Source organism: Rhea pennata, chromosome 8 (assembly GCF_028389875.1).
Source record: "Rhea pennata isolate bPtePen1 chromosome 8, bPtePen1.pri, whole genome shotgun sequence".
In the NCBI taxonomy this organism is placed as follows: domain Eukaryota; kingdom Metazoa; phylum Chordata; class Aves; order Rheiformes; family Rheidae; genus Rhea; species Rhea pennata.
In genome coordinates, this window is record NC_084670.1 from 2,154,323 (window position 1) to 2,176,651 (window position 22,329).

General features: G+C 47.6%; 2 protein-coding genes across 8 annotated transcripts in view; one reads left to right on the forward strand and one right to left on the reverse strand.

Annotated features, from left to right (window-relative positions):
- Positions 1-442: 442 nt before the first annotated feature.
- Positions 443-17,484, forward strand: SLC35D1 (solute carrier family 35 member D1). Of its 4 annotated transcripts, XR_009959180.1 has the most exons (13): positions 450-624; positions 1,103-1,136; positions 1,243-1,329; positions 2,102-2,169; positions 2,545-2,616; positions 3,530-3,598; positions 4,088-4,190; positions 5,641-5,733; positions 9,042-9,109; positions 9,672-9,750; positions 10,067-10,149; positions 11,578-11,748; positions 14,299-17,484. XR_009959180.1 is itself a non-coding variant. In XM_062582086.1 (12 exons), the coding sequence occupies exons 1-12, from the start codon at positions 515-517 to the stop codon at positions 11,684-11,686; spliced, it is 975 nt and encodes a 324-aa protein (XP_062438070.1). In that variant the 5' UTR covers positions 443-514; the 3' UTR covers positions 11,687-14,308. The 4 variants fall into 4 exon arrangements, 3 of the variants coding, with proteins under 3 accessions (XP_062438070.1, XP_062438068.1, XP_062438069.1); XM_062582086.1 differs by having other exon boundaries at positions 443-624; positions 11,578-14,308; XM_062582084.1 differs by lacking the exons at positions 11,578-11,748; positions 14,299-17,484 and adding an exon at positions 10,523-10,841.
- Positions 14,892-22,329, reverse strand: part of MIER1 (MIER1 transcriptional regulator) — a 40,950-nt gene continuing 33,512 nt past the window's right edge. For all 4 annotated transcript variants that reach the window (XM_062582083.1, XM_062582081.1, XM_062582080.1 and 1 more), the window contains 5 exons: positions 22,104-22,185; positions 21,088-21,182; positions 20,442-20,569; positions 19,055-19,194; positions 14,892-18,183 (listed from right to left, as the gene is read on the reverse strand). In XM_062582083.1, the coding sequence (XP_062438067.1) occupies positions 17,858-18,183; positions 19,055-19,194; positions 20,442-20,569; positions 21,088-21,182; positions 22,104-22,185 (771 nt within the window). In that variant the 3' untranslated portion in view covers positions 14,892-17,857. The remainder of the gene's footprint in view (positions 18,184-19,054; positions 19,195-20,441; positions 20,570-21,087; positions 21,183-22,103; positions 22,186-22,329) is intronic.

The following is a 22,329-nucleotide window of genomic DNA, read 5'->3' on the forward strand; positions in this document are numbered from 1 at the left end:
TGCCCCGTATAGACAACACCCCAGGCGATGCCCCCCCCCGGGCAATGCCCCCCCCCGGGCAATGCCCCACGTTTAGCGCCCCGCGCAACGCCCCCCGCCCCGGCCTGCCCCGCCCGGCCCCGCCCCCTCGGCCAGCCCCGCCCCTCTGCCAGCCCCGCCCCTCGGCCAGCCCCGCCCCTCGGCCGCCACTCGACTGGCTCCACCCCGCGGCTGGCCGGGCCCCCCGCTGGCCCCACCCCAGCCGGCCCCTCCCGGCCCCGCCCCTCCCGGCCCCGCCCCCGCGTCTGGCCCCGCCCCCGCTGGCCCCACCCCAGCCGGCCCCTCCCGGCCCCGCCCCTCCCGGCCCCGCCCCCAGCGTCTGGCCCCGCCCCGCCCGGCCCCGATAGGCCCCGCCCGGCCCGGCCCCGCCCCCGCAGCCATGTCGTCGTCGTCGGCCGCGCGCAGACGCCGGGCGGCCGGGGCCGAGGGGGGAGCCCCCGCGGGAGCCCCCGCGCCCGGCGATGCGGAGCGGGGCATGGCGCCGCCGGGCCTCAGCGTCTGCCTCCGCCTCCTGGCCGCCGCCTTCTACGGCCTCAGCTCCTTCCTCATCGTCGTCCTCAACAAGAGCGTCCTCACCGCCTACGGGTACGGCCGCCGCGGCCTGCGCCCGCCCGCAGGGCCCCCCCCAGCGTGGGCCCCCTCGGTGGGCGCCCCCGGGAACCCCCGGCATGCTCTGCCCCCCCCCCAAATGTCCCCCCCAGCATGGGCTCCCCAGCCTCGAGCACTCCCGGGACCCCCGGGGCCGCCTTCCCCCCCCCTTCCCGTTTTGGGGCTGAGCAGCCCCATGCATGCCCCCCTCACCCCCCCGCCCCATTTTAGGGTCTGGCACCTTGCATGCCCCCCCCTATGGTGCTCCCCTTGCACCCCTGCATGTGCCCCCCCAAGCCCTTTGCACTGTGGAGACCCCCCCCCCCCCGCTGTGGGGGGCCCCACAGGCCCGGGCAGCTCAGTGCATGTTCCCCCCCCTCCAGCTGTGGGGCTTGTCCCTGCAGTGCTGGGGGGGCCCCCAGCCGGGGTTGGGGGGGGCATCACCCCATCACTGATGGCTGCTCTGTGCCCGCAGGTTCCCGTCCTCGCTGTGCGTGGGGCTGGGCCAGGTGAGTGGCAGCGTGTGTCCCCCCCCCCCCCCCCCAAACCCCCAGGGCCGCCCGGTCCCCCCGGCCGGGCTGGCGCTCACGCTCTGCTCCCCCCGCTCTCCCGCAGATGCTGGCCACCGTGGCGGTGCTGCGGGCGGGCAAGGCGCTGCGCGTGGTCAAGTTCCCCGACTTCGACAGGCACGTACCTCGGCGGGTAAGGCAGACGCGCCGGCCTCCTCCGTGCCGCCGGCCTCCTCCGTGCCGCCAGCCTGCTCCGCTGCCTGCGGCGCCCGCTCCTCGGCGGCGCGAGATCCCGGCTGCGCCACGCGGCCGCTCTGTTCGCGAACCGCGTTTGCGCCCTGCCCGCTGCCATCCCCGCGGCTGCGGGGTGGTTGATATCAGCAGCGCTAATTAATTAGCAGCCAGCCCTGGCAGCGAGCGCGCGAGGGAGGCGCGGCGTGCTCCGTTAGCTGCGCGGAGAGCCCCGGGGCACGCGAGCGCGCCCGGCCCACGCGCCCCGTCCCCGGGGCCGCGGGGGAGCCCGGCGCGGGGCCGCCGGCGGCCGGGGCGCGCTGGCCGGCTCGGCGCGTCCCCCGGGCAGGCCTCGCCCGGGCTCCCGCTTCCCCCTGCGCGCCTCGGCGTCGTGAGCGCGCTGTTTCCGCTAACGGCAGAGTTCCTGCTGTTTTGCAAAGGTTTCTTGCACAAGATGAAATGCGCCTTTCAGCCAAGGGGCATGTGTGTGCGCGCGATGTTTGTGTGCATTGCCCTGGTGACGCTGATCCCCGATGGGAAACCTCTGACCATAGTGCCAGCGCTGTGCTGTGAGCCTTGGGGAGCCCAAATACGAGTGTGTGCGTGCAAATTTCCATTTCAGGGTGGAAAGAGCTATATATATGTAAGATAATACATGTAATTATATTACTTTTTGGTTAGTTCTCTGGCTGCCCTCAGTTGTTCATTAGGTTATCCCTCTTACAATTTTGCAGACGTTTCCTCTACCTCTCCTGTACTTTGGGAACCAGATCACAGGACTGTTCAGCACAAAGAAACTGAAGTATGGCTTACATTTACCTATTATTTTATCTAATTCTTTTATCTCCGCTTCTCGCTTTTGGAGAGCGTAGCGCCGTCTGCGCTCCTCGCTTAGGTGTGGTATCTGCAACGGTACCTCGAGGTAAACGTGGTCAGCGGTGTGTGACATGTTGTATTCTGCGTGCCAAAGGCTCAGGTCTTGTGATTTCAGATTATCACCCTGGGGAATAGGGAACCTAGCGTGGGAGATGATGATCCCCTCCTGAGGGCTTTTGCTGCCTGGGCTTTACCTGGGTGTTAATTCAGGGTGTTGCTGTAAGGGTGACTGTGGACTGTTGTGTTGCTGTGCTGTTGGGAGGGAAGCTTTCTTTGACATTGTTAAATCTCCTTTTTGCAGCCTGCCAATGTTTACAGTCCTGCGAAGGTTTTCCATCTTGTTTACAATGTTTGCTGAAGGATTTTTACTCAAGTGAGTCTTTCCAACTTTTCTTCAAAGCTATCAATGAAAGATATTGTCTGTAGCTATAGAAGTCTTAAGATGTTGAAATGGCATGCTGTATTGTAGTAAGTTCTTGTGCGTCAAAGATCTGCGCGGTCAGGGTTTTTTGGCTCTGTACTAGGTTTCAGAAATGTGAGTGGGTGGAGGAAATGGGCATGCAGTGATGCGTTATTTATTGTAATAACTTACCGTGATGTGCACATTTTTTTTATGTACCTGAAAGAGACGGGTGAGGCGAAGCGCAGTATTTAACTGCGAAGCAGAGGGGAGCGTGGCTGCGCTCTCCCTGTGCCGGTAGCGGCGCGGGTTTGGTGCGTGCTGTGCACGTGTGCGTGCCTGCCACGTGCTCGGCGCAGTTAATTCCCAGCGGCAGAGAGTGCCCTGTACGTTGGCAGCGCCAGGGGAGGTCACTTAGCTCGTCTGCCTTCGTGGTTACCTGCCGCTGGTCCTGTTCTCTGCACGTACTGCTTGCTAACGCTTGCAGCAAGAGAGGTCCCGAAGCGGTTTGCGCCGTTGCCGCTGCGGTCCCTGGGCAGGCCCGTGCTCCGGTCCGTCCCCGCACCGCTGCCGCGGTGCCCAGGGCTTCCCGGCCCCTCCGGAGAGCCGACGCGGCCGCAAGCGCAGCAGTGCCGCGCTGAATCCTTGCTGTAACGAGCAGAGTTGTCGCGCTCAAACTTGCACCTCATCAGTGCTAGCCTCAAAAACAAACAAAAAACGCTGTCTAAAAATTGTTTTTTATTTGCTTTTTCAATGTTAAGTTTTCCCTGCTGCACACCAGTGAGTCAAGTGACTAAATGCTTTTCCCTGCCTGCTTGGAATAACTTAGTGAAACCTTAACTGTGTTCAGGGGTGATAGTAGTGTTCTTGTTTCTTTCTTTTTCAGGAAGAAATTTTCTTGGGGTATTCAGATGACAGTATTTGCGATGATCATTGGTGCATTTGTAGCTGCTAGGTAAGCCTTCAGATTTATTATCCTTTCAGCGCTATTCCTTGCTGCTTTGTTTGGTGCCTCTGAAATGGCCCGTGTGCGGGCTAGCCGAAAAGGTGCTGAACACTCAGTAAAACGCAGTGCTCAGAGGCCCTTCGGTGGTGAGGTCTTGGCAGCACGTTCTAGTACACATGCTGTTAAGAAAATAGCCGAAGCTCCCCTAAAAGCATTTTGTGATCCTTTGATGGAAGTTGCTAGAGCAAAACTTAGAATTTCTTCACTGGGATAAGGTGAAGAGAGTATCGTATCGTGCCCCAAGAAGAGTGCGAGTAAATGGCGACTTTCCTTTTTTTGCTTCAGACATACTCTATAATAGGAAAGAATGTTTTCCAGACTCGAATCCCAGACCTTGCATGATTAACTCTTTCTGACAACTTCCTGACAAAAGGTGGAAGAAATCTTCCAAGTGCTACACTCTGCGCAGTTCATCTTACTTATTTTTTCCTTTCCTAGTGCTGACTTGGCATTTGATTTGGAAGGATATATTTTTATCCTTATTAACGATGCCTTAACAGCTGCAAATGGTGCCTATGTAAAACAGAAGCTGGATTCAAAGGTAGGCTGACCTTTGCTTTCATTTCTGGCACTTCAGATTTGCACTTTTGATTTCACTGTGCTCGCAGCCGGGCTCGCTGGGGTGGGCCTGGGGCAGCGCAGCCTCGGGTGGGAGGGGGCAGTGCTCCGCTTCCGCAGGCCGAGCGGCCGCGTTGCGTGGCTGTTCGGAGCCTTTGAAGTGCTCCGTGTTCCCTGGCGCACCCCCTTCAGAGGCTAAACATGTCGTTCTTTCCCACTTTAGCTAAAAGTACGCTTTTGTGGATTTTTTTTTTTAACACTAGAAGTTATGATTTGGTGTTGTGGTGAATACTGAGACTGTGGCTTCAAAATGGTTTTCATGGTCCTAGTCTTTATTTCTTGGGAAGAGTGGCATGGTTTTGTTGTGTAGGAGGAAGAAGATTGTGTGAACAGTGAAGGTCTTTTTTAAAAAAAAATACTTCAAATTCATGTCTTCAGTGTACTACTGCAGTAGGAACCAGAGAAGAAATTGTATTCCAAGTTAAACGTGCTGGTGTGTTTTTTATTCTGGGTGCGTTGCCTGGCACTGGGATTGCCGTTCTAAATATACCCAGCGCTGGAAGAAACCAAAACCGCAAGGAAGTGATAGCATTGCAATTTCTGTGGTCCCAGTCTGCTGCCACCCCATCCCTCTCAAAGTATCTTGTCCAAAAGATTTGCTGATACTGCCCTGCTGTTCTTGGTGTCACTATTGCCAAACAGCGCTGGCCGTGGCCGGCGCGAGCCCCTGGGAACGGCTGCGCTCCGCTGTGACAGCCAAGTAACTGCGTTTTGGTTAATGGTAGTGCTTGGAGCTTGCTGACCTCGTCTGACGTCTGGTCTTATCTCACAGACAAGCTGTGAGGGGAAATCCAGCGCTTTGAAGTTTGCTGTAGGTGTTGTTTCCCCCCACGCCCTCCTGGGAAAGCCGCATTTGGCATTGCGGAGCCTCTCCAGAGGCTGCCCAAACGTCCTGGCTGTGGGCATAGAGAAGTCCTGTGTCGCTCCCCCCAGTGCGGGGAAGCCCTCGGAACTGGGGGGTGGTCGCAGCTTGTGTACCCGGATTATTTGGCTCTGTTTGCACTATTGGCCAGTGGAAAGTATCTGCTAGAAACACTAGTATCAGCAGATAATATTTGGTTTCTGTCTCTAAATTCCTGACCAAATTGTCATCTTGGTCCTGTGAAATTTTACTGTGTGTCTTTGCTAACAAGTCCCTAGTTACTTTCTCCTAAAAGTAATGCAGTTTCCAAAAAGCCTCTGGAGCAGAACTTGGTTGAATGTTTTAAAGCACTGTAGAAATGGTCTCACACGTTATAAAACTCTAACTCTTCTGTCTCTGCAAAGCCTGCATGGATTTAGCTCATAAGACCTGGTCTTCAGTAGCAATATGAATAAGGTTCTATGTTCTGTTTGGAGCCAGCTTAAATAACACAGATGTTTCCCCTTTCTAGGAGCTGGGAAGATACGGTCTGCTATATTACAATGCACTGTTCATGATACTTCCCACCTTGATCATTGCCTATTTCACTGGAGATGCGCAAAAGGTAGGAATCTGCTCCCCGGAAGCAAAATCTTCAGGGGTACAATACCTTTTGGGCAAAATGTATGATTCTGTATTGCTTAGAAGAACACTTTACTGTTTGTTTTAGCGTACAGCCACACATACCCTTCTGTAACTTACATTGTGAGTATTTGCCATTGTGTAAAAAAGGTGAAACTGATAAATAGTTCATTATCCTTGACTTGTAAATAAATACTAGATAACATCTGCTGGATCAGTTTAGGGCAAAGGATGATCTGAGGACAGGTTTTGTGTGAACAGGAGAAAACTGCGTAAGTGAAATTGGAATAAAAAGTTAATGCAAGTTCTGCTTACTTTACATCCATAGAATTGCTTCATTAAAGCATTTTTTTGTAATGTTTGAGGAATGGAGAAGTGTGAGAGGAATAAATTTATTCATCTCTTTTTTTTTTTTTTTTTTTTTTTTAAGCAAAAGCTCGTACTTCTGGAACAAACGAGTCTCTCCAGACATCTTTTTGTTTTTTTTCCTTTTGCTTATGCTGAATTGCTCTAAAAACTACTGTTTTCCCCAGACAGTCTCATCAGCATATCTGATTATCTGTAGTTTGGTACACTCAAAACTTGCAAGAGTTCTTGCAGCTAGCTTTTGTGCAGTTATACTTTTTTCTGCTGACCAGAAAGAGCATTCACGTTTCGTACCTGCACAAACTGGCTTCTCTTGGAAAGCGAAGCTCTTTGGCCCGTTAACAACGAGGTGTTGAAATCGGGAAGTGCTGCGTGTTGCCCGCCCAGAGCGACGCAGGTAGCTGCTGTGGGTGCCGGCGCCAGTCGCAGCAGCAGACCCCGTGCCCAGGCTGTGCAGGGTGATGCCTGGAGCGTTGGCCGGGGAGGGCTTGTGCTCCGCGGTGCTCCGGTGCCAACAGCTCCTTCCCCGTTAGGAGCTTAGTGTCAAGACGACGAGTCCTGGTCAGCCGCTGCTATAATGAGCTGTGATTACGTGACGAGAAGCAAGGGTAGGTTAAGAAGATAGTCTAGGCCCCCGCTCTCCATGGAGGGCAGCTCAGCTGGAATATATTTGGGGATAATGTGTTCATTTATAAACAGGAACTGGTGGACGAGGAGCAGAATGTTGCTCTGTGCTGCACTGTGGCGCCTCTGTTCAGCCCGTACAGAAATCTCCTCTTACCATTTTTTTTCTGAATAAACTTTTCTTTTTCTTCTCCTCCCGCCTCTGAACAAGCTCCTGGCAGTTGAAAGCAAACAAAGATGTGTCTGTTGAACTTACTACCAGGAAATTCAACACTTGCAGCATTATGAAAAACAGTCTTTTGAAACGTGTGTAGCTGAACTGTCTCTGGCAGCGCGTATTACCACACTGTGTGTGTTGGAAACACTTCCCTGGATTAACAGAACGAGGCCAGAGAGCAAAAATCCTGGTCTCTGCGGAGGGGGTGGCAGCCGGTCCTGGAGGGAGAGGCGGGAGACGCTGTGTTTTTGTGCAGGGGCAGCTGTCAGACAAGATTGAAGAGCGTGGGGATAATGTTGTTTTTGCGTTGGAAAAGCTTCCCTGCTGCTGGAGCTGATGAATCTGTTAGATCTAGTAGTTCATTAACAAGCATCGCTGGTAACGATGGCTTGCCAGGCGTCGCTTTACAGGAGGCAGAAATGACTGTGCTGACGAGTGCAAGCAAAGTAGTAACAGCTGTGGTCGTGGAAGGGAGTAAAGGGCCTGCAGGCCGGTCCCTCCGGGCTCGCGTTCCCTCTTGGGCTGGAAACCCTGCTGCGCAGGGGCCGCGGCCCCGGCTCGGCCTCCGCTTTGCGCGGGTTTGCTCCTCGGGCCAGGCGCTGCAGCCCGCGCCGTGCACTTCCAAAAATTCAGAAGAAACTTCTATTAACTGCAACGCTAATAGAAAAACTCAGATTCAAAGAAATTTGCCCTCGGATCTAGCCTCCCTTTCCCGCGTGGGAAGGGGGACGTGCGCTGATCGCCCTGAAAGGGGAAGCTCCCGCGCTAGGCAGCCGCGAGCGGGCGCTGAGCAGCGCCGGGCTGGTGGGGCAGGCTGTGGCCCGCTGCCAGGCCGCTCGGCTAACGAGAGCGAGCCAGGCCGAGCGTCGGCGCCGAGCAGACCCAGCTCAGCCGGGCGGAGGGCGCCGGTAGCCCGGAGAGGTGGGACGGGGCAGGCGCGCCTAGGCGAGCTTAAGCACCAGTTTAAGGCCCCCAACCACTGCCACTCCCCCCCTCAAAAAAACCCACACCCACCATCAGCAACGAAAAGACACCTAAGGTGAACTTCAGGCTTCATTTCTAATGCGTACAGCATCGTCCCTAGGAGTTAACTTCCCCGTGAACGTGATGTGTGTTGCTGTTTCGCTGATGCTGTTCCCCAGCAAGTTGATGGGGAGTTTCTGACCTGGCTGGGCAGCGCTCGCTCTGGAGTCTCACCTAGCTCCCGCCGGCGTAGCCCCGGTGCTCCCGGTGAGCTGAGCCGTGGCGCGTGCGTCCCACCGGCGCTGCAGCCTCGTCGTGGCAGGGGGAAACCAAAACACGTAAAACACCTCTTGTCCTTGAAACTTTCCTAGTGACGTAGGGGGAGTTTTGACCAGCCAGCCTGATGCATCTGCTGCAGGGATCTCTCCCGTGTGTCATCCCTGGTAGCTGTCCAGAATGTGTGGACCTCAAATCCCACGAGCAAGCACAAGCGTCTCTGCTGCTTTGCTTGGGCTGAGAAGCAGTGAGGTGTTTTGTCAACAGCTGTGCTCTACTGGGTGTTATTCCACACCTCCCAAAAAGCTTAACCTGTAGAACATCAGTGAACTTCTAGAGTCCTCCTCAAGTGTTCAGAGCTCCGTGAGTTACAGCCAGGTTAGCTTCAGGGCCCTCTCAGGGTCTACCTCTGTTTCAGTCGTGTTGCTCTGAGCTTTGACGTAGCTGGGAAACTAGGACGCTCTGGGAGCCAGCTTCCACGAGTCGCTCAGGGCTGCGTATGGTTCTGGTTCATGAAAACACCGCCGACCTTTTAAACGGTGGTCTTACTGCAGCCTTACCGAAGCTGTTGTGCAGGGGTTCCCAGAAGGGTGATGCTGGCCTGTAGCTGTCTAGGAAAAGCCTTTCCCACCTCCGCTCGCCTGTATGGACTCCTTGGACTTTACTCCACGCTTTTTCCGGGAGGGTTTTGATCTCTGCTGGGGTGCTGGGCTGGGCCGTGGGCCAGGAGGGGATGCTGACGTGGGTGGACGTGGCTGTGAAGGTGCCCTTCGCGGCCGGGTTCCTCTCTCGGCCGTGGGCTCCTGCGTTTCGCTCGCCTCTGAGGCCGGCTGTGCTCGTTACAGGCGATGGAGTACCAAGGCTGGGCGGACGCGCTCTTCGTCGTGCAGTTTACGCTGTCGTGTATAATGGGGTAAGGATTTGCTCCTCGTTGCTCGCCCCCGCAGGCTGTCTGCCCTGCCCTGCCCCTGCGCAAAAGGGTCATCTCTGTTTTCCCACTCGCTAACTTTTCTGAACAGCTTGACTAAGAGCACTAATAAGGTTAATTTTTGTGCTGGCAAGAACCGTTAACTCCTGCTGCAGAGAAATTTCTGCCTCGGGGCTGTCTGAAGACGCAGCCTGAAGGTGCTGCCGCGGCTCTCGCCTGCCGGGCGGCTCCGAGCCCTGCTCCGCGGAGCGGTGGTGAGCGCCAGCGGGACCGCAGCTGAGCGGGGCGCGCGCGCTGTCCGGGAAGCAGAAACGTCTTGATGGCCTCAGCGGCTCTGGGAGGGGAAAAGGAGCCTTCAGCGCTGATAAGGGGGACGTTTCTGGAAGCTCTTGTAGGTGGAATTTATTTCTTCCACTGCTTCAGTGCAGGTTTCCTGAAAAAGTATTGATGTGAAAAACACTCTAGAAAAGAGAGCAGGAGGTTAAAAGACTAGTTGCGTTGTAATAAATGTGTCTTGAAGCCTGACTGTCGCGTCTTTCTCTTGCAGGTTTATTTTGATGTACTCCACGGTTCTTTGCACTCAGTATAACTCTGCTCTTACAACTACAATAGTTGGCTGCATTAAGGTAAGCGGTGCTCCCTGCCCCGAAGGCCCTGCCGAGGCGCGTGCTGCGGTGGTCACTCGTGCCTCTCGTTACCCAGGTGCTTTAGCCGCCGGCGCGTGAGCAGATCGAAAAAAAGGAGGGGGGCGGAGAGGGGGTGCCGGGAGCGAAGCCGGCTCGGACCCCGGCGTTCCCGGCATCGCCGTCCTCCGCAGCGCGGAGGTGCTTCCCTGCCGCGTGTCAGCTGCCCTTCCGGGAGGGTTTGGCCTCTCTTCGCTGGAGTCAGCGCAGAAAACATGGAAACTTACGCTTCTGTACCTAAAATCTTGTTCCATTTCAGAATATTTTAATAACCTATATTGGGATGTTTTTTGGAGGAGACTATATTTTTACATGGACAAACTTCATTGGTCTAAATATCAGGTAAGAATCTCAAGTGTTTGCAGTTACTCTTTATGATTTACAAGTGAAGATTGCTGTGAAACTGAAATGATTTGAGTGGTTAAAATGCTCCTTTCAAAAAAACTACGGAATTAGATTTTTCGAGTGGAGTTGCAATTTTTCATTAACCATGGTAGAAGGAACAGCAGCAAAGTTGAGGCGGAGCGAGTGCTGCTCTGCAGTTACCCACGTGTGGCAACGACCCGCTGAGGAAGGTGCATCTGCCGGTTCGTGCATGCACAAGCTTGCGCGCTAAGGAGGTTGCAGCTTTGAGCTGAGATGTTTTAGTTTTGCAGACTTGCTGTTCAGTATGTTTTAGCTGATTCTGGGGAGTTTTTTGTTTGTTTATTTTTAGGAAAGTAGAAAATGGGTGTGGGGAGAAAAACAGAAGATTCCTAGGCAGTAAATTCCTGTTCTGTGAGAGTGTTTTGAGACCGTGAAAAGCAGAATTGCTTCCTGCCCGGAGCCCGCGTGCGGGACGAAGGCTGCTTCTGGTTTCTGCGGTGTTGGCGCGGAAGCAGCCGGGCTTCTGCGCTGTGAACGACGGCGCTTTTTCGGCGTAGCTTCTCCCGAGATGCTCCCCGGAGCGCCGCTGCGCTCGCCCGCGTCCCGCCGGCGGCTGCTGCGCGCGGTGCCGACCGGCGCTGAGCTGCCTTTCCCCGGACACCAGTGAATCCGCGCGCTGCTTTTAGCTCCGCTCAGACTCTGTGGTTGCAGCTCAAATTACCTGAAGCTTCCAGAGAGACTTGGTGTTGTTTTAAAGGCAGGAGAGTATGCAGGCATGTCACAGCAGCAAACTTAGGCTGTTTTCCAAGTTGTGTATTTGAACCATATAATTGAAGGTGGTAAAAGAAAATCCTTTTTATTATTGCTGTTATTTTTTATTTCAGTACAGTTTTTAGGAACGTCTCCTTTCTGTATTGACGTGTATTTCTGTTTTGAAAAGTTTCCTTGTTCTTCCCATGTTCTTCAGCAGGATTATTTTAGTGATGGAGCACATCCGGTAATATAGTGTGCAGGCAGAATATTCAGCATTTGGGTGCGAATTAGACAAAACACACAGGGGGAAAACGTAGACGAAAATTTCCTAGCAAATTGAAACTTGCAGGTGACCGTTTGGTTTTCCTGTGTTTTTGACTTCTCTTTGGCAACCAATGTTTTGCGACTCTCTGGCTATCAGTAGGGTCTGGCAGGCCTGTACTGGGGTTTAGTAAGCAAGCTGGTGCAAAAGCCTTGTTTTGGACCAGCATCTTCACCAGGCTCTTGATGGTAGGTTTATATAGTTAAATACAGAAGGGAATACTGGTTGTAAATGTATTGCAATATGTAGAATGGTGTTTTTTAATAACTGCTGAGTTTTGATGTTTGTGTGCATCAGCTCATTCTTTTACCTAAAAATGTGTTTTGCAGTATTGCTGGAAGCCTGGTGTATTCCTATATCACTTTTACAGAAGAGCAAATGAACAAGCCGTCTGAAGCAGGCATCAAGATGGACATTAAAGGAAAAAGCTCTGTGTGACCAGGGAAATGCTTTTCTGGAAAGCAAACTCTTTTTGCTCAGCTGATCACTGGCAGAATAGAGTAAGAAATTCGGGGTGTCTGCTACAGAGTAATGGTGGTACTCGTAATTTGCACAATCTAGATTGCTGCCTTTAAAAATTGTTGAAGAGATGCATTTAAGAACACATCTAATTAAGTCTGATTATGAGGAATTCTTGGGTATTTAATTATGCTGAAATTTGGCTGTAGAGACTTGCACGGACGGTGTGAACATTTGAATTTCGGAGGATTGTGTCAATTTTGAGAGGGCTGTGCCACGAACATCCCTGGCTATGTATTTTCTCTTTACGAGAATCTGTGACACGCATTCAGCTGCAGCGTAGCCTGCATCCGAGCAGCCGCAAGGCCCCGGGCAGCTAATTCTGGAATTAGCTTCGTTCGGTGGTTTGTCCCGGCCCTCGCCCTCCTGCAGAGGGAAGGGCGGGCGCCCGGCGCCGTGCCGGAGGAGGGCGGCAGGGGCTGCGCGGAGCAGCCCTCGCTCCGGCACGGCGCAAAGCCACCCCGGCGCTGCCACGGCACGGCGCAAAGCCACCCCGGCGCTGCCGCGGCACGGCGCAAAGCCACCCCGGCTATGCTGCCGCCCGCCGCATCCCTGCGGCTCCCTCCGGCCGCCGACGCGGATCCCGGGCTGCCTTCTCTGCTGTGTTTCCTTTCCCTGCAGTTCCCTTCCGGCTCTGCTGTGCTCTGTACGCGCCCAGGAGAGAGACAAAAACTCCACGCTCGTTTTTTTTTGTCGTTTTGAGCAAGTCGGTGCTTAGCCCCGTCGTCGCGCCGGCGGCCTTCGCGGCCGGTGAGTCAGCCGCGGTGTGCGCAGCCCGCGGCGCCTGCCGCCTCGCTGCAGCGCCGAGCGCACCCAGCCCGGGCCGCCGCGGCCCCGCGCTTCAGCTCCGTCCAAATCCTGTCCTGCAGGTTGTTTCCGTTGCAGTAAGGTTTCCCGTGGATCTGGTAAAGGAATGCGATTTTTAGTGTGGCAGGCAGTATTGACTGATTTTTATAACTGCCTTGCGCAGCACTTCTTTCTAGGTCTCTCCCTGGGATTGTCTTTCAGTTTAAAAGAAAAGCATTTTTTTTATATAATTTTGGAAAAAGTGTTCTTTTTGGTTAAACCTATATATTTGTGGTTTTCTTTTTTTTTTAAGTTTCCTTTTAGTCACTAGAAAAAGGCTTCCATAGATAATATAATTTGCTTTTGGAAGGTATTTGCTAAAAAAAAGTAATTGCTGTCTTTAGACAAGCTGTATTTATTGGAGCGCTTTATACATAACTTCACATGTAACTGTGCAAAAAGGTAACGCAGCGGCGAAGAGCTGGGGCGAATCTGCGGGCCGCTGGCTGCTCCGGCGTCGCGGCGCTCGGGGCCTTTTGGCTCGCCAAGCTGACGCTGAACCGCTGGGTGCCCCGGGCCGGCCCCGCGGCCCGCCCGCGCGGAGCAGCGTGTTTTCTGATCCCACGACACTCCCGCAGTAGAGGAGGATCCCTCGGGCCGGGTTTTACTTCCATATGCTTAAGACTTCGGGGGTTGAGCTGGCTGTAAACTTGCATCTTGGGATTTTTTTCCCCTTCTTGGCATCACTGCCTGTAAAAGCAAAGATCTGGCCATGTGTTTCGGGAGCGATCTGATGCTAAATGGGTTTAGCTGAGGGATTTCTGGTATGCATCCGGTAGCACTGATGCAAGCGGAGGGCCTCTAAGCTAGTGCTTCCTGCCGTCGTCTTTGCCAAGAACGAGGATCAGCCAGGCAGCCCCGACTCGTGTTGCAGACTTAGAGAAAGGAGCTGAGAATTTTTACTCTTCCTGTAGATGCCTAAGTTTCCTCCAAAGCCTGGACACAACTCAGCTGCAGAGAAGCTCTGTCTGTAGGGACAGGTTATAACGGGCTGCGCTGAGCAGGAGCGGGAGAGCTACTTCATTACCCGGTGCAGTTAGCCCTTGTCGGGGAGCGCCTGCTCCGCTCTTCCCCGGGGATTCAGGCTCCGTCTAAAGCAGCAGCCGGGAGCAGCGTCCCGGCTCGCCGGCCCCGGCAGCCCGGGGCCTCCCTCCTGCCCCGGCGGCCCGCGGGCGCGGGTTGAACTTGGTGCAGTGCTGGACCAAATACCAAGGCTTTTAGCCGAGCCAGTGTAATCGTGTCACGTGCCTGACCGCAGTCTTCTGAAGGCTTTTTTTATCGTGGCTGCGTGTTACATTGCTGTGCTGAGGCATTTGCAGTCAGGATGGTGGTTGTGTCGAGAGCTTTGGGTTTTTATTTTAAATCTACTGGTTAGATTTACTGTCCAAATGGGAAAATATTTTTAAAGCTTATTTTGTTTGTAAATGTGCACGCTTTAGTGCCACGGTCTGGATGATACTGTATACACTGGGAGAGTAAACAGAGTTCATACAGCAGTATTTTCTATGATATTAATCTACTTAAATTTTTTTCTATATAGACTCTATTTACAAAATTATCATTTTAGTGATTAAGAGGGTGACCTTTTTATTTGAATGTATGGCAGGCTTTATATGCAAGTCAGTAACGATAGCAAAAAGAATTTTCTGTGCCTATGTATTTTTGTACTGGCTTCAAATAAACAGATGGACGTTTTCCTCGTCTGCCGCATTCGATTCTGCCAGCACGGTGCGGCTGCGCGTTGCCCTCGAGTGGCAAGAGCGTGAAGGGCCGAAGACGACTGAGCTACCGGACTAAGCAGACCGCGTTGCAGCGTCCTCGCGATAGCACCCGATCGGGCGCAGCCGGAGGAGCGGGGCGGCAGAGCGCCGGCAGGTTTTCGGCTCTGGTTATTCTTTGCAGAAGGGCAGAGGGAAATCTCCTAAGGCAGAAACGACGCTTAGCTACAGTCGGTCCCCTTTTCCCCAGCTAGCCTGAATTTAGTGGGTTCTTGAAGGCCCGGCTCGGCCGTGCCCCCGGCCTTTCGTGCCCTCCGGGACAGCAGCGTGGAAAGTAGTTTCCCTATGCAAAGTTTTGCATGTATTTTACAGGCATGAGAGAAACAGTTCGAAGAACTGTCACTGAGTTCAGTTGTGAAAGTTTGTTTGTTTTTTCAGTTCTTCAGAGCAGTAGCAGAGTTATCCTCTCACAACAGGATAGTTTTTTCTGATCACGTGTAAGGAAGAATACTCAGAGGCTCAGTAAAAGAAAAAAAAACTCAGTAATTTTTTATGCAGACAATGTTTAAAAAAATATTTTAATAAGCTTTTTCAGAATTGCAGACAGGGAATGGGGGGTAAGAGGGAATTACTAACAGTGCAAAATTACTATGCGTGGAAAAAAATGTATAAAAACTAATTTGTAATTTCTTTTAATATCACTTTAAATCCTTTTTGAAGCCCAACAAAGATTTTTCTGTTGAACTGCGTTTTCAATTCAGGCTGCACTCTTAAAGCACTTCATGAAAACAGGACACCTGATCCAGCTGGACACATCATGATAGTGCTTGAAAAATATACATGTTACATGCAAGCTGCTGCCTTTCTCAATGCAGTTTGGAAGCAAGTTCAAACATTCCTGGGCTCCAAACTGTACTGAATGCTTTTTAAAACAAAATCAAATTTAATATATTTCTAGATTTTTAAATAGTTCTAGTAGTGCAATGACTTATCAAGTTATAGTGGCTGTATTTTGAAGAACATGAACCAAGTATTGTATAAAACATCCTGCATAAATGAAATGTAAATTATAATTAAATAATATTCTTAAAAATCTAGCTGAGCATTATATACTGGTTGATTATGGAATGTCAGGTCTCTTCTAGGTATCACCAAAAAAAAAGGTAAGATTAAAAAAACAAAGCAACATTCCTGAAAATATACACAGTGCTATATTTTACACACAAGCCTGAGACAGTTTACTTACTTACTTATAAACGTTCCTATATTTTTTTGGGAAGTATTTCCAACTTGCAAACAAAAACGCATAAAATAAAACTGAAAACAGGACTCTAGCTGCAAAGATTCTTAGAAGCACTGCACTACCCTCATTCCGAAGCGCTATACTGACCATCTTTGATATAAGGCTGTGATACTTTGGATATTAAAAACCAGATTTAATTTTTAACGGTGACCTCTTCCTAAAGCAATCACTCAACAAGATTAATGCAGGCCATGGATTAACAAGTCTTACTTCTGTGCCTCTCCACTTGAATTGCTATTCAACTCTCACTAGATGTTCACTCCCTCAAGTCAGCAGAACCAGTTAAAACAGATCATTCAAACCATTTCTGGGAACAGTAGGTTAATACACTCCAATAACTAAATATGCTGAAGATCTGGAGAATTTGGCTCATTAATGACTGTAAAGTCCAAGTATATGTAGTTAGAAAAAATAAAGGAAAAAAAAAAACCTTAGCATTTTTTTATCAAGTTTCAAACCGTACGATCATATATTTAAAACCAGAATCCTGAAGACTCATGTAAACTTTAAAATTATTTAAGTAAAAATAACCAACTGAAAATTAACAGTACACTTGTAAGCCACAGAAGGAGGAGCTAAGTTTATAAATTATATAGAGAAAACATTTTTTCCCTATTTTTAATATAGTAGCATATGTAGCTGTGGCTTATAAAACAAAAGTTATAAAACATCAAAATTAAAATCCTTCTACTTTATGGATGTAATCCCCCTACTTCAAAAGCTTTTGAATCAGGGTAGTGGAAAGGTGAGCACAAACTCACCTCATCCCCATTCATAAAAAGTTTTAGTTCCTAGGACTTTATCTTAAAACAGTTACACATAACTACTCCCACCTCTTACATACCTGCGTGTATATATACTTGAGTGTGTGTATATATACACACATGCACATAAATACACACACACACACATATATATAGTGTATGTATGTGTTTGTGTGTGTCTATATATATATATATATATATATATTGCATGCTATACCAAATATTTATATGTGATGTTTCTGCTCCCACTGAAATACTCATTCAGGCAAGGTCCATTAGTTTCCAGAAATTCTACATCAGGCACCAGATAACCAGTTGCACATCCATTTAGTAAATTTAAACATTTGGCTAACATAAATTTTATCTGAGCTCAAAAAATAAAATGAGAAAATGTATAATGAAAGCAAGAAAATTTGTGCAATGCAAGCATCACGCTTAACAAATTCTAAGCATCACTATTTGCCATAAAACAGAAATATGAATTCAGATTTTTCAAAATATGACTTCTAACCACTCTTGATGTTAACAGTTTACTGTACTGTTTTCTGAGGAGAAAATAGCATGGTGGTGAATAATACGTTTTTTTTTTTTAACTGGTTTGGTTTGGTTTGGGTTTCTTTCTTTTTTTAGAAAAGACTTTAGCAAAATAAAATGAAGCTGACATTAGACTCAGGATATCAATTCTCTCATAAAAGTTTACCAACTGTACAAGTTAAGAAAATTATACAAGCTTTTGTTTTAAGAAAGGACAGTTCAATCAAGACATAAGTACTGTAAAAATCTTTCAAAGGCTACAAAGAAATCTGGAAAAATACAGAATGTATTTCTTTAGCCCAGATAAGAATATGGAAAGACATCATTGATGTCAACAATTTTACATATACAAACCTGACTTGGTTTATTTACGTTTTAAAACTTCTATATATAAAAATAGTTGTGCTCATAACTTTCAGGATTCATAAGGGTTCCTTAACAATGGGGTATCACTTTTCCACTTAAAATGAATAAAAGCCTTTATGTCTATTCTGATGTATGTTTTGGAATTCTGTATTTCATTTTAACTTTCCGCAAAAAATTGAAATTTGAAGCAGCTAACTAATTCAAATAGGATGCTTTGTTCAGTTGTACAATGCTTAAATAGTGTATATAAATAGAAGTTTCTTTAATGTATTAGGCTGGGAGTTTTTTTGCACAAATTCACTGATTTGTTTCTCAAGTATTTTTAAGAGCCTTAATATTGCCAGAACTAGTGATGTTGACAGCTCTGAGAAACAGAACATCCTCCTATTGGTTTTCAGCACTGAAAAACAAATAATCAGATCTTAAGAGCCAACTAAAAGGTATTAGAAAAATCTCAACAGATTGTTTTATGGAACTGGATTTTGTAAGGTAACCCATCAACCCTGAAAATTTTAGACACCCAAAATTTACTCCAAGGAATAAAATCAGCTCCTATTATTCAGTCATCCAAAGTTTCTAGTTCTTCAAGCTTCCCATGTGAGTTTGCTTCTTGGAAGAACTCTGAAGAACCAGGACTCTCTTTTCCATTGCTGTTAATTCTTCTTCTCTTTAGAGGTCTTTCATTTTTTTCTTCAAAATCATTTTCATTTCTTGAAGTTGAATGAGCAACTTTAGGGTCAACAGAAAGGTTTTCTGTCTCATACCCATTTGTGTCCTGATCTGTATGAGGTGTTTTCTTACCACTGATAGGTCCATTGACATGCAATCCTTCAATTTTTGCTTCATCTTTATTTGGTATCTCACCTGGCCCATTAGTGGACACCCCTGCATTACAGAAATACACAGTAAGAACAAGACCGTAAGCAATAACAGAACCATAAGCAATTTGTAGTACATCAATGAAACTGAAGTTTAACTAGTCCCATTGAACTAAAAAGCCAATACTGGTCTTAGTATCCTTACTGTGTGATGAATAAGTTATTTATTTTCATACAAATGTGCATATCACAACAGTGTCTATGGAAGCCCTTGTAAGCAACAGCAGCTCAGAAACTGTTACAGAATCCAACCACACTACAAGCTGCAGGTACACTGTCCTCATTTGGGCAGTACTTCACTCAAATTCCCTTAGCTACCAACTCTGTTTTCACATTCTAGTTCAGCCCCCCCAAGCGCTTCTCTCCTCTTGACAGTACTTTTACTTCAGCTCCTTCAGAATAGCTGTCCTTGTTCTTCCTTCCGGACTGATCAGGCCCTGGCTTTCCTCTTCTCATTCCTAACTACCCTTCAATGTCCCAAGTCTCTAAGAATAGCTGTCTTTCTGAGACAAGCACCAGAGCAGCACTAGTGTGCTGCACAGAAACACTGTGCTTATCCTATCAGACAGTTGTTTTAAACATCCTGCTTGGAACTCCTCACAAAGTTGGCGCTACACACCTCTGTTAGCACAGGAAAGACTGAAACAGATTAATTACATTTTACAAGGAAGATTTATCTTCAATACATGGCCATCGGCTAAGTGCAATTTTTTTTTTTAAGCTTTTCAACTTACAGCTGCTATTCGCCTAGAGAATATTTAAAACTAAAATTGAATTGTTTTTAGAGAGGCAAAGCCAAACTTCTCTTTTAGTTTGCCACCTGCAAAGCTGCTGCAATGATTTGACAACTCTTCAGGAGTGAGAGGGCATTTACTCACCATTCTGATTACTGTTGCTGGTTGAACTGTCTTCCCTCTCAGACTGGCTGGTGCTGCTGTTGGAAGTTGTAGGAGGAGGGGATGGAGCTCTACTGGAAGCAGCACTTTCACTTTCATCTAAGAGACGGTCCATATAATCTCTAAACAACAGAAATGCCACATTCAGTATTATTGTCTTTGCTGTTTAAAGGATTGGTTTAATTTGTTCAAAATATTTACTGATATATTTCATGTATGCCCACATTTTGGTATCTCTATGAAACACACACATACTTATCTTAACAACTTTAGTATCTTATGTTAACTGGTCCCTGTATGGTTTGTCCACAGCAACTACGTATTTGTTGACCAACCACTGCAGTCAGCTTAAATAAATTCAGCTTGTGCTTATGTTAAGTCCCAAAAGACTGTGCACAAGCAGAAACGTCATCATGCTGTGATGTTCTTTGTGGAGAGTGTTTTCAGGATGATGATCTAAGGGAGGCTCATATTAAGCTCTTGCAATTCTTTGAAGCAGTGGTTACACGCTATTCAAGTAAATAATGTTTGTGCACATACAACCTTGAAAGGAGGAAAGTTCTGAATGAGTGAAAAACTTTATAGTTCAACATAAGATGTATTTTTATATCTGAATTCTATTACAGTCCTACATTTTAGGTCACTTACACATAATAAATCCCTTAAGAAAGATTTAAACAAACAAAGCTGGTTAGTAAAGTGCTTCTATGTATAGTATTATTTTGGATTAACACCAGAAACAGCATGTCCTCACACACACAATTACTCTCAACCTGATGTTGCATTCTAAATTCCTAAGTCTGTCTGCAACAGTTTTCAAGAATAGATAAGTACAATGCTTAATGGCATTTCTTCACATACAACTTTTGAACACAATATGCAAACAACTGTTGAAAAAACAGAGAATATTTTAAGTCATTAACCCAACATCTCTACTAATATGGGTAAAATGGAGGGGAAAAAACAGATGGGAGGAGGGGAGGGGAGGGAGATAGTCCCTGACAACTGTTAAGAAAATCCGTAAGCTCTAGATGACTCTCTGTAATAATCTACGTGTCAGAGAAGCCACAGATGGCAACCCTTAATGTCAACTTGCAATTTCACTTCTGTGGTCAACACATGGTTCTAAAATGCTTAAAGAAAAAAATATTTTTTAAAAAAAGGAGTAACACAGAAGAAAAAAGAATGATAAAAGGACTGAGAAAAAAAATCAGCTAAAGGAGGGGGATTCAAGAATCGTAGCATACGTTGGCTGTTGTCCTGCTGCAAATTGGGTCACTAGGTTGTCATTCCATTTTGTATGAGAGCAGTACAAAATAAAGCTTTAGATCCAACATGCAAAAGCATACGAAAATAAAACACATCTTACGTTACACCAGGATGAAGATTGTATTTCTTCTTTCCAAATCGGGTCTGCTGCGCAAAGAAGTCATACCTCTCTGATTTCTTCCACATGTAATAAAACGCAACACACTCACCAACTGATCTTGTTCGTACCTAGGAAATACACACCACACAACTTTGAGGAATTCAAATACATTTTTGGCAAAAAGCTTCATTTAAATCAAAATCTGTGAAACTCCAAATCAATACTTCTTTAGACAACAGAGGGAATACTGGAAATTAGAGAGTTTCAGAGGCCCAGAAATCAAAATGCAAAGTTTAACTGCATTTTCAAGAACCCTGAAGAGATCTTGAGGTGCTATAAACAAACGCTTCAGGAGCAATATTCAAGTCCATTATAACAATGTAAGTCTAGGGATGCAGATCTTCCTGTATGTCTGTGCACAGCAAGATTTTTGCACTTCCCTGAACCTAGACTTCACAGTCACACTTACAGCAGATTCTGGACTTTGACAAACTGACTTGGGTATATATATATATATATATATAGGATAAATTAAAAATAGTAAAAATAGTGATTTGTGGATGAAATTGTACATACAAATTTATTTACAATGCATTTCTTTTTTTTAATAAAAAAGAGAAGTAAATATAAGAAATTCAGTGTTTACCTTGTTTGCCTGAATCACATGAAAATCCTTGCCATAGACTTTCAGCCCTTGTTCAAAGTTCCTACATTCTTCTTCTGTCCAAACAGATAATTCTTCTAAAGCAAGAAAATGCAATAAAGTATACAATTAAGACAAAAGCAGGCAGACAATAAATCTTAAGTGACGCAAAACAAACATGCTATTTAAGCTTCTTACGCCATCTGCTGACTAAATGGGAACCTCCTCCAGAAATTTAATTTACTAGTACAAAAAAGAAAATTCTCCCATCTAGCGAGTAGGTGGGAGCTTTGGCTGGCCTGAATACCTTGTGGGTAGGGGCTGTTGTAAACAGTTTGTAACAACAGCCCTGCCCCATGGAAAAAGAACTAGGCAAGAGGAAGAGGGAAGAAGGGCTGCAAAACCTGGTCTCGCCTGAGATGACCCATTCTGCCTCCAGAACCATAGGAAGTAGGTATCCTTCAACCCAGGACAGAGCACGAAGGAGTTCATTCTGTGGGCTCACACTGCTTGCTGGCATTTGGAAGAAGCAGGTGAAAACGGAGGGGAATGAGATCTTCCCCTTATTGCTGACAAGGCCAGCAACAACAGACTATTAATTCTGGTTTGGCACAATGTGAAACTTTACTCTCACACTCTTGGGTGGGAAATCGTGGCCACACTGAAGCCAAAATAGACTCCTAGTAACTTTCAGCCACAGTTCTAAGAACTTGACATAATTTGGCCTCATGGATTCTTAAGGTCACAAATGAGTAAGGATTAAAGTAGTAGGAGAACAAACTGATCTTGCTGTATTTGGGCATGTACCTGTTTATACTACCTCTGCTAATCTTAATTCTCTCTCTCAGGGAATGTTAAGAGATTCACTAAAGGTTGCATTGAAGTGGGCACTGATATATAACGCTTATATGCAATCCTGCTCTAATAAAGTATCTCTGCCTGACTGCAAAGCCCAATACCTGTGTGACAAATAAAATGAAAGTTCAACAGTATAAATTTAATGTTTAGCATATCCTCACCTCTAGCTGCTTTTACATTAAATCTCAATCTTCGTAATGATTCTTCAGTATCAAAATTGCACTTAACCAACTCATACAATGCCTGAAAAGACAGAAGACTTACATTTAACGTTCTAAATACCACTCAGTTTATGTTATGCCACAGAATAATTAGTAAATCACTAAAAGCTATTCAAAAAGAGATAAAAAATAAACTCTTTGAATGAATGTATTACAATTTAAGACA

Excerpts from the sequence above, each read along its gene's own strand:
- SLC35D1 (XM_062582086.1), top strand. The coding sequence starts at position 515 with ATGGCGCCGCCGGGCCTCAGCGTCTGCCTCCGCCTCCTGGCCGCCGCC. Across the intron at positions 625-1,102 it reads AGCGTCCTCACCGCCTACGG|GTTCCCGTCCTCGCTGTGCG; the intron begins GTACGGCCGCCG and ends CTGTGCCCGCAG. Across the intron at positions 3,599-4,087 it reads GGTGCATTTGTAGCTGCTAG|TGCTGACTTGGCATTTGATT; the intron begins GTAAGCCTTCAG and ends TTCCTTTCCTAG.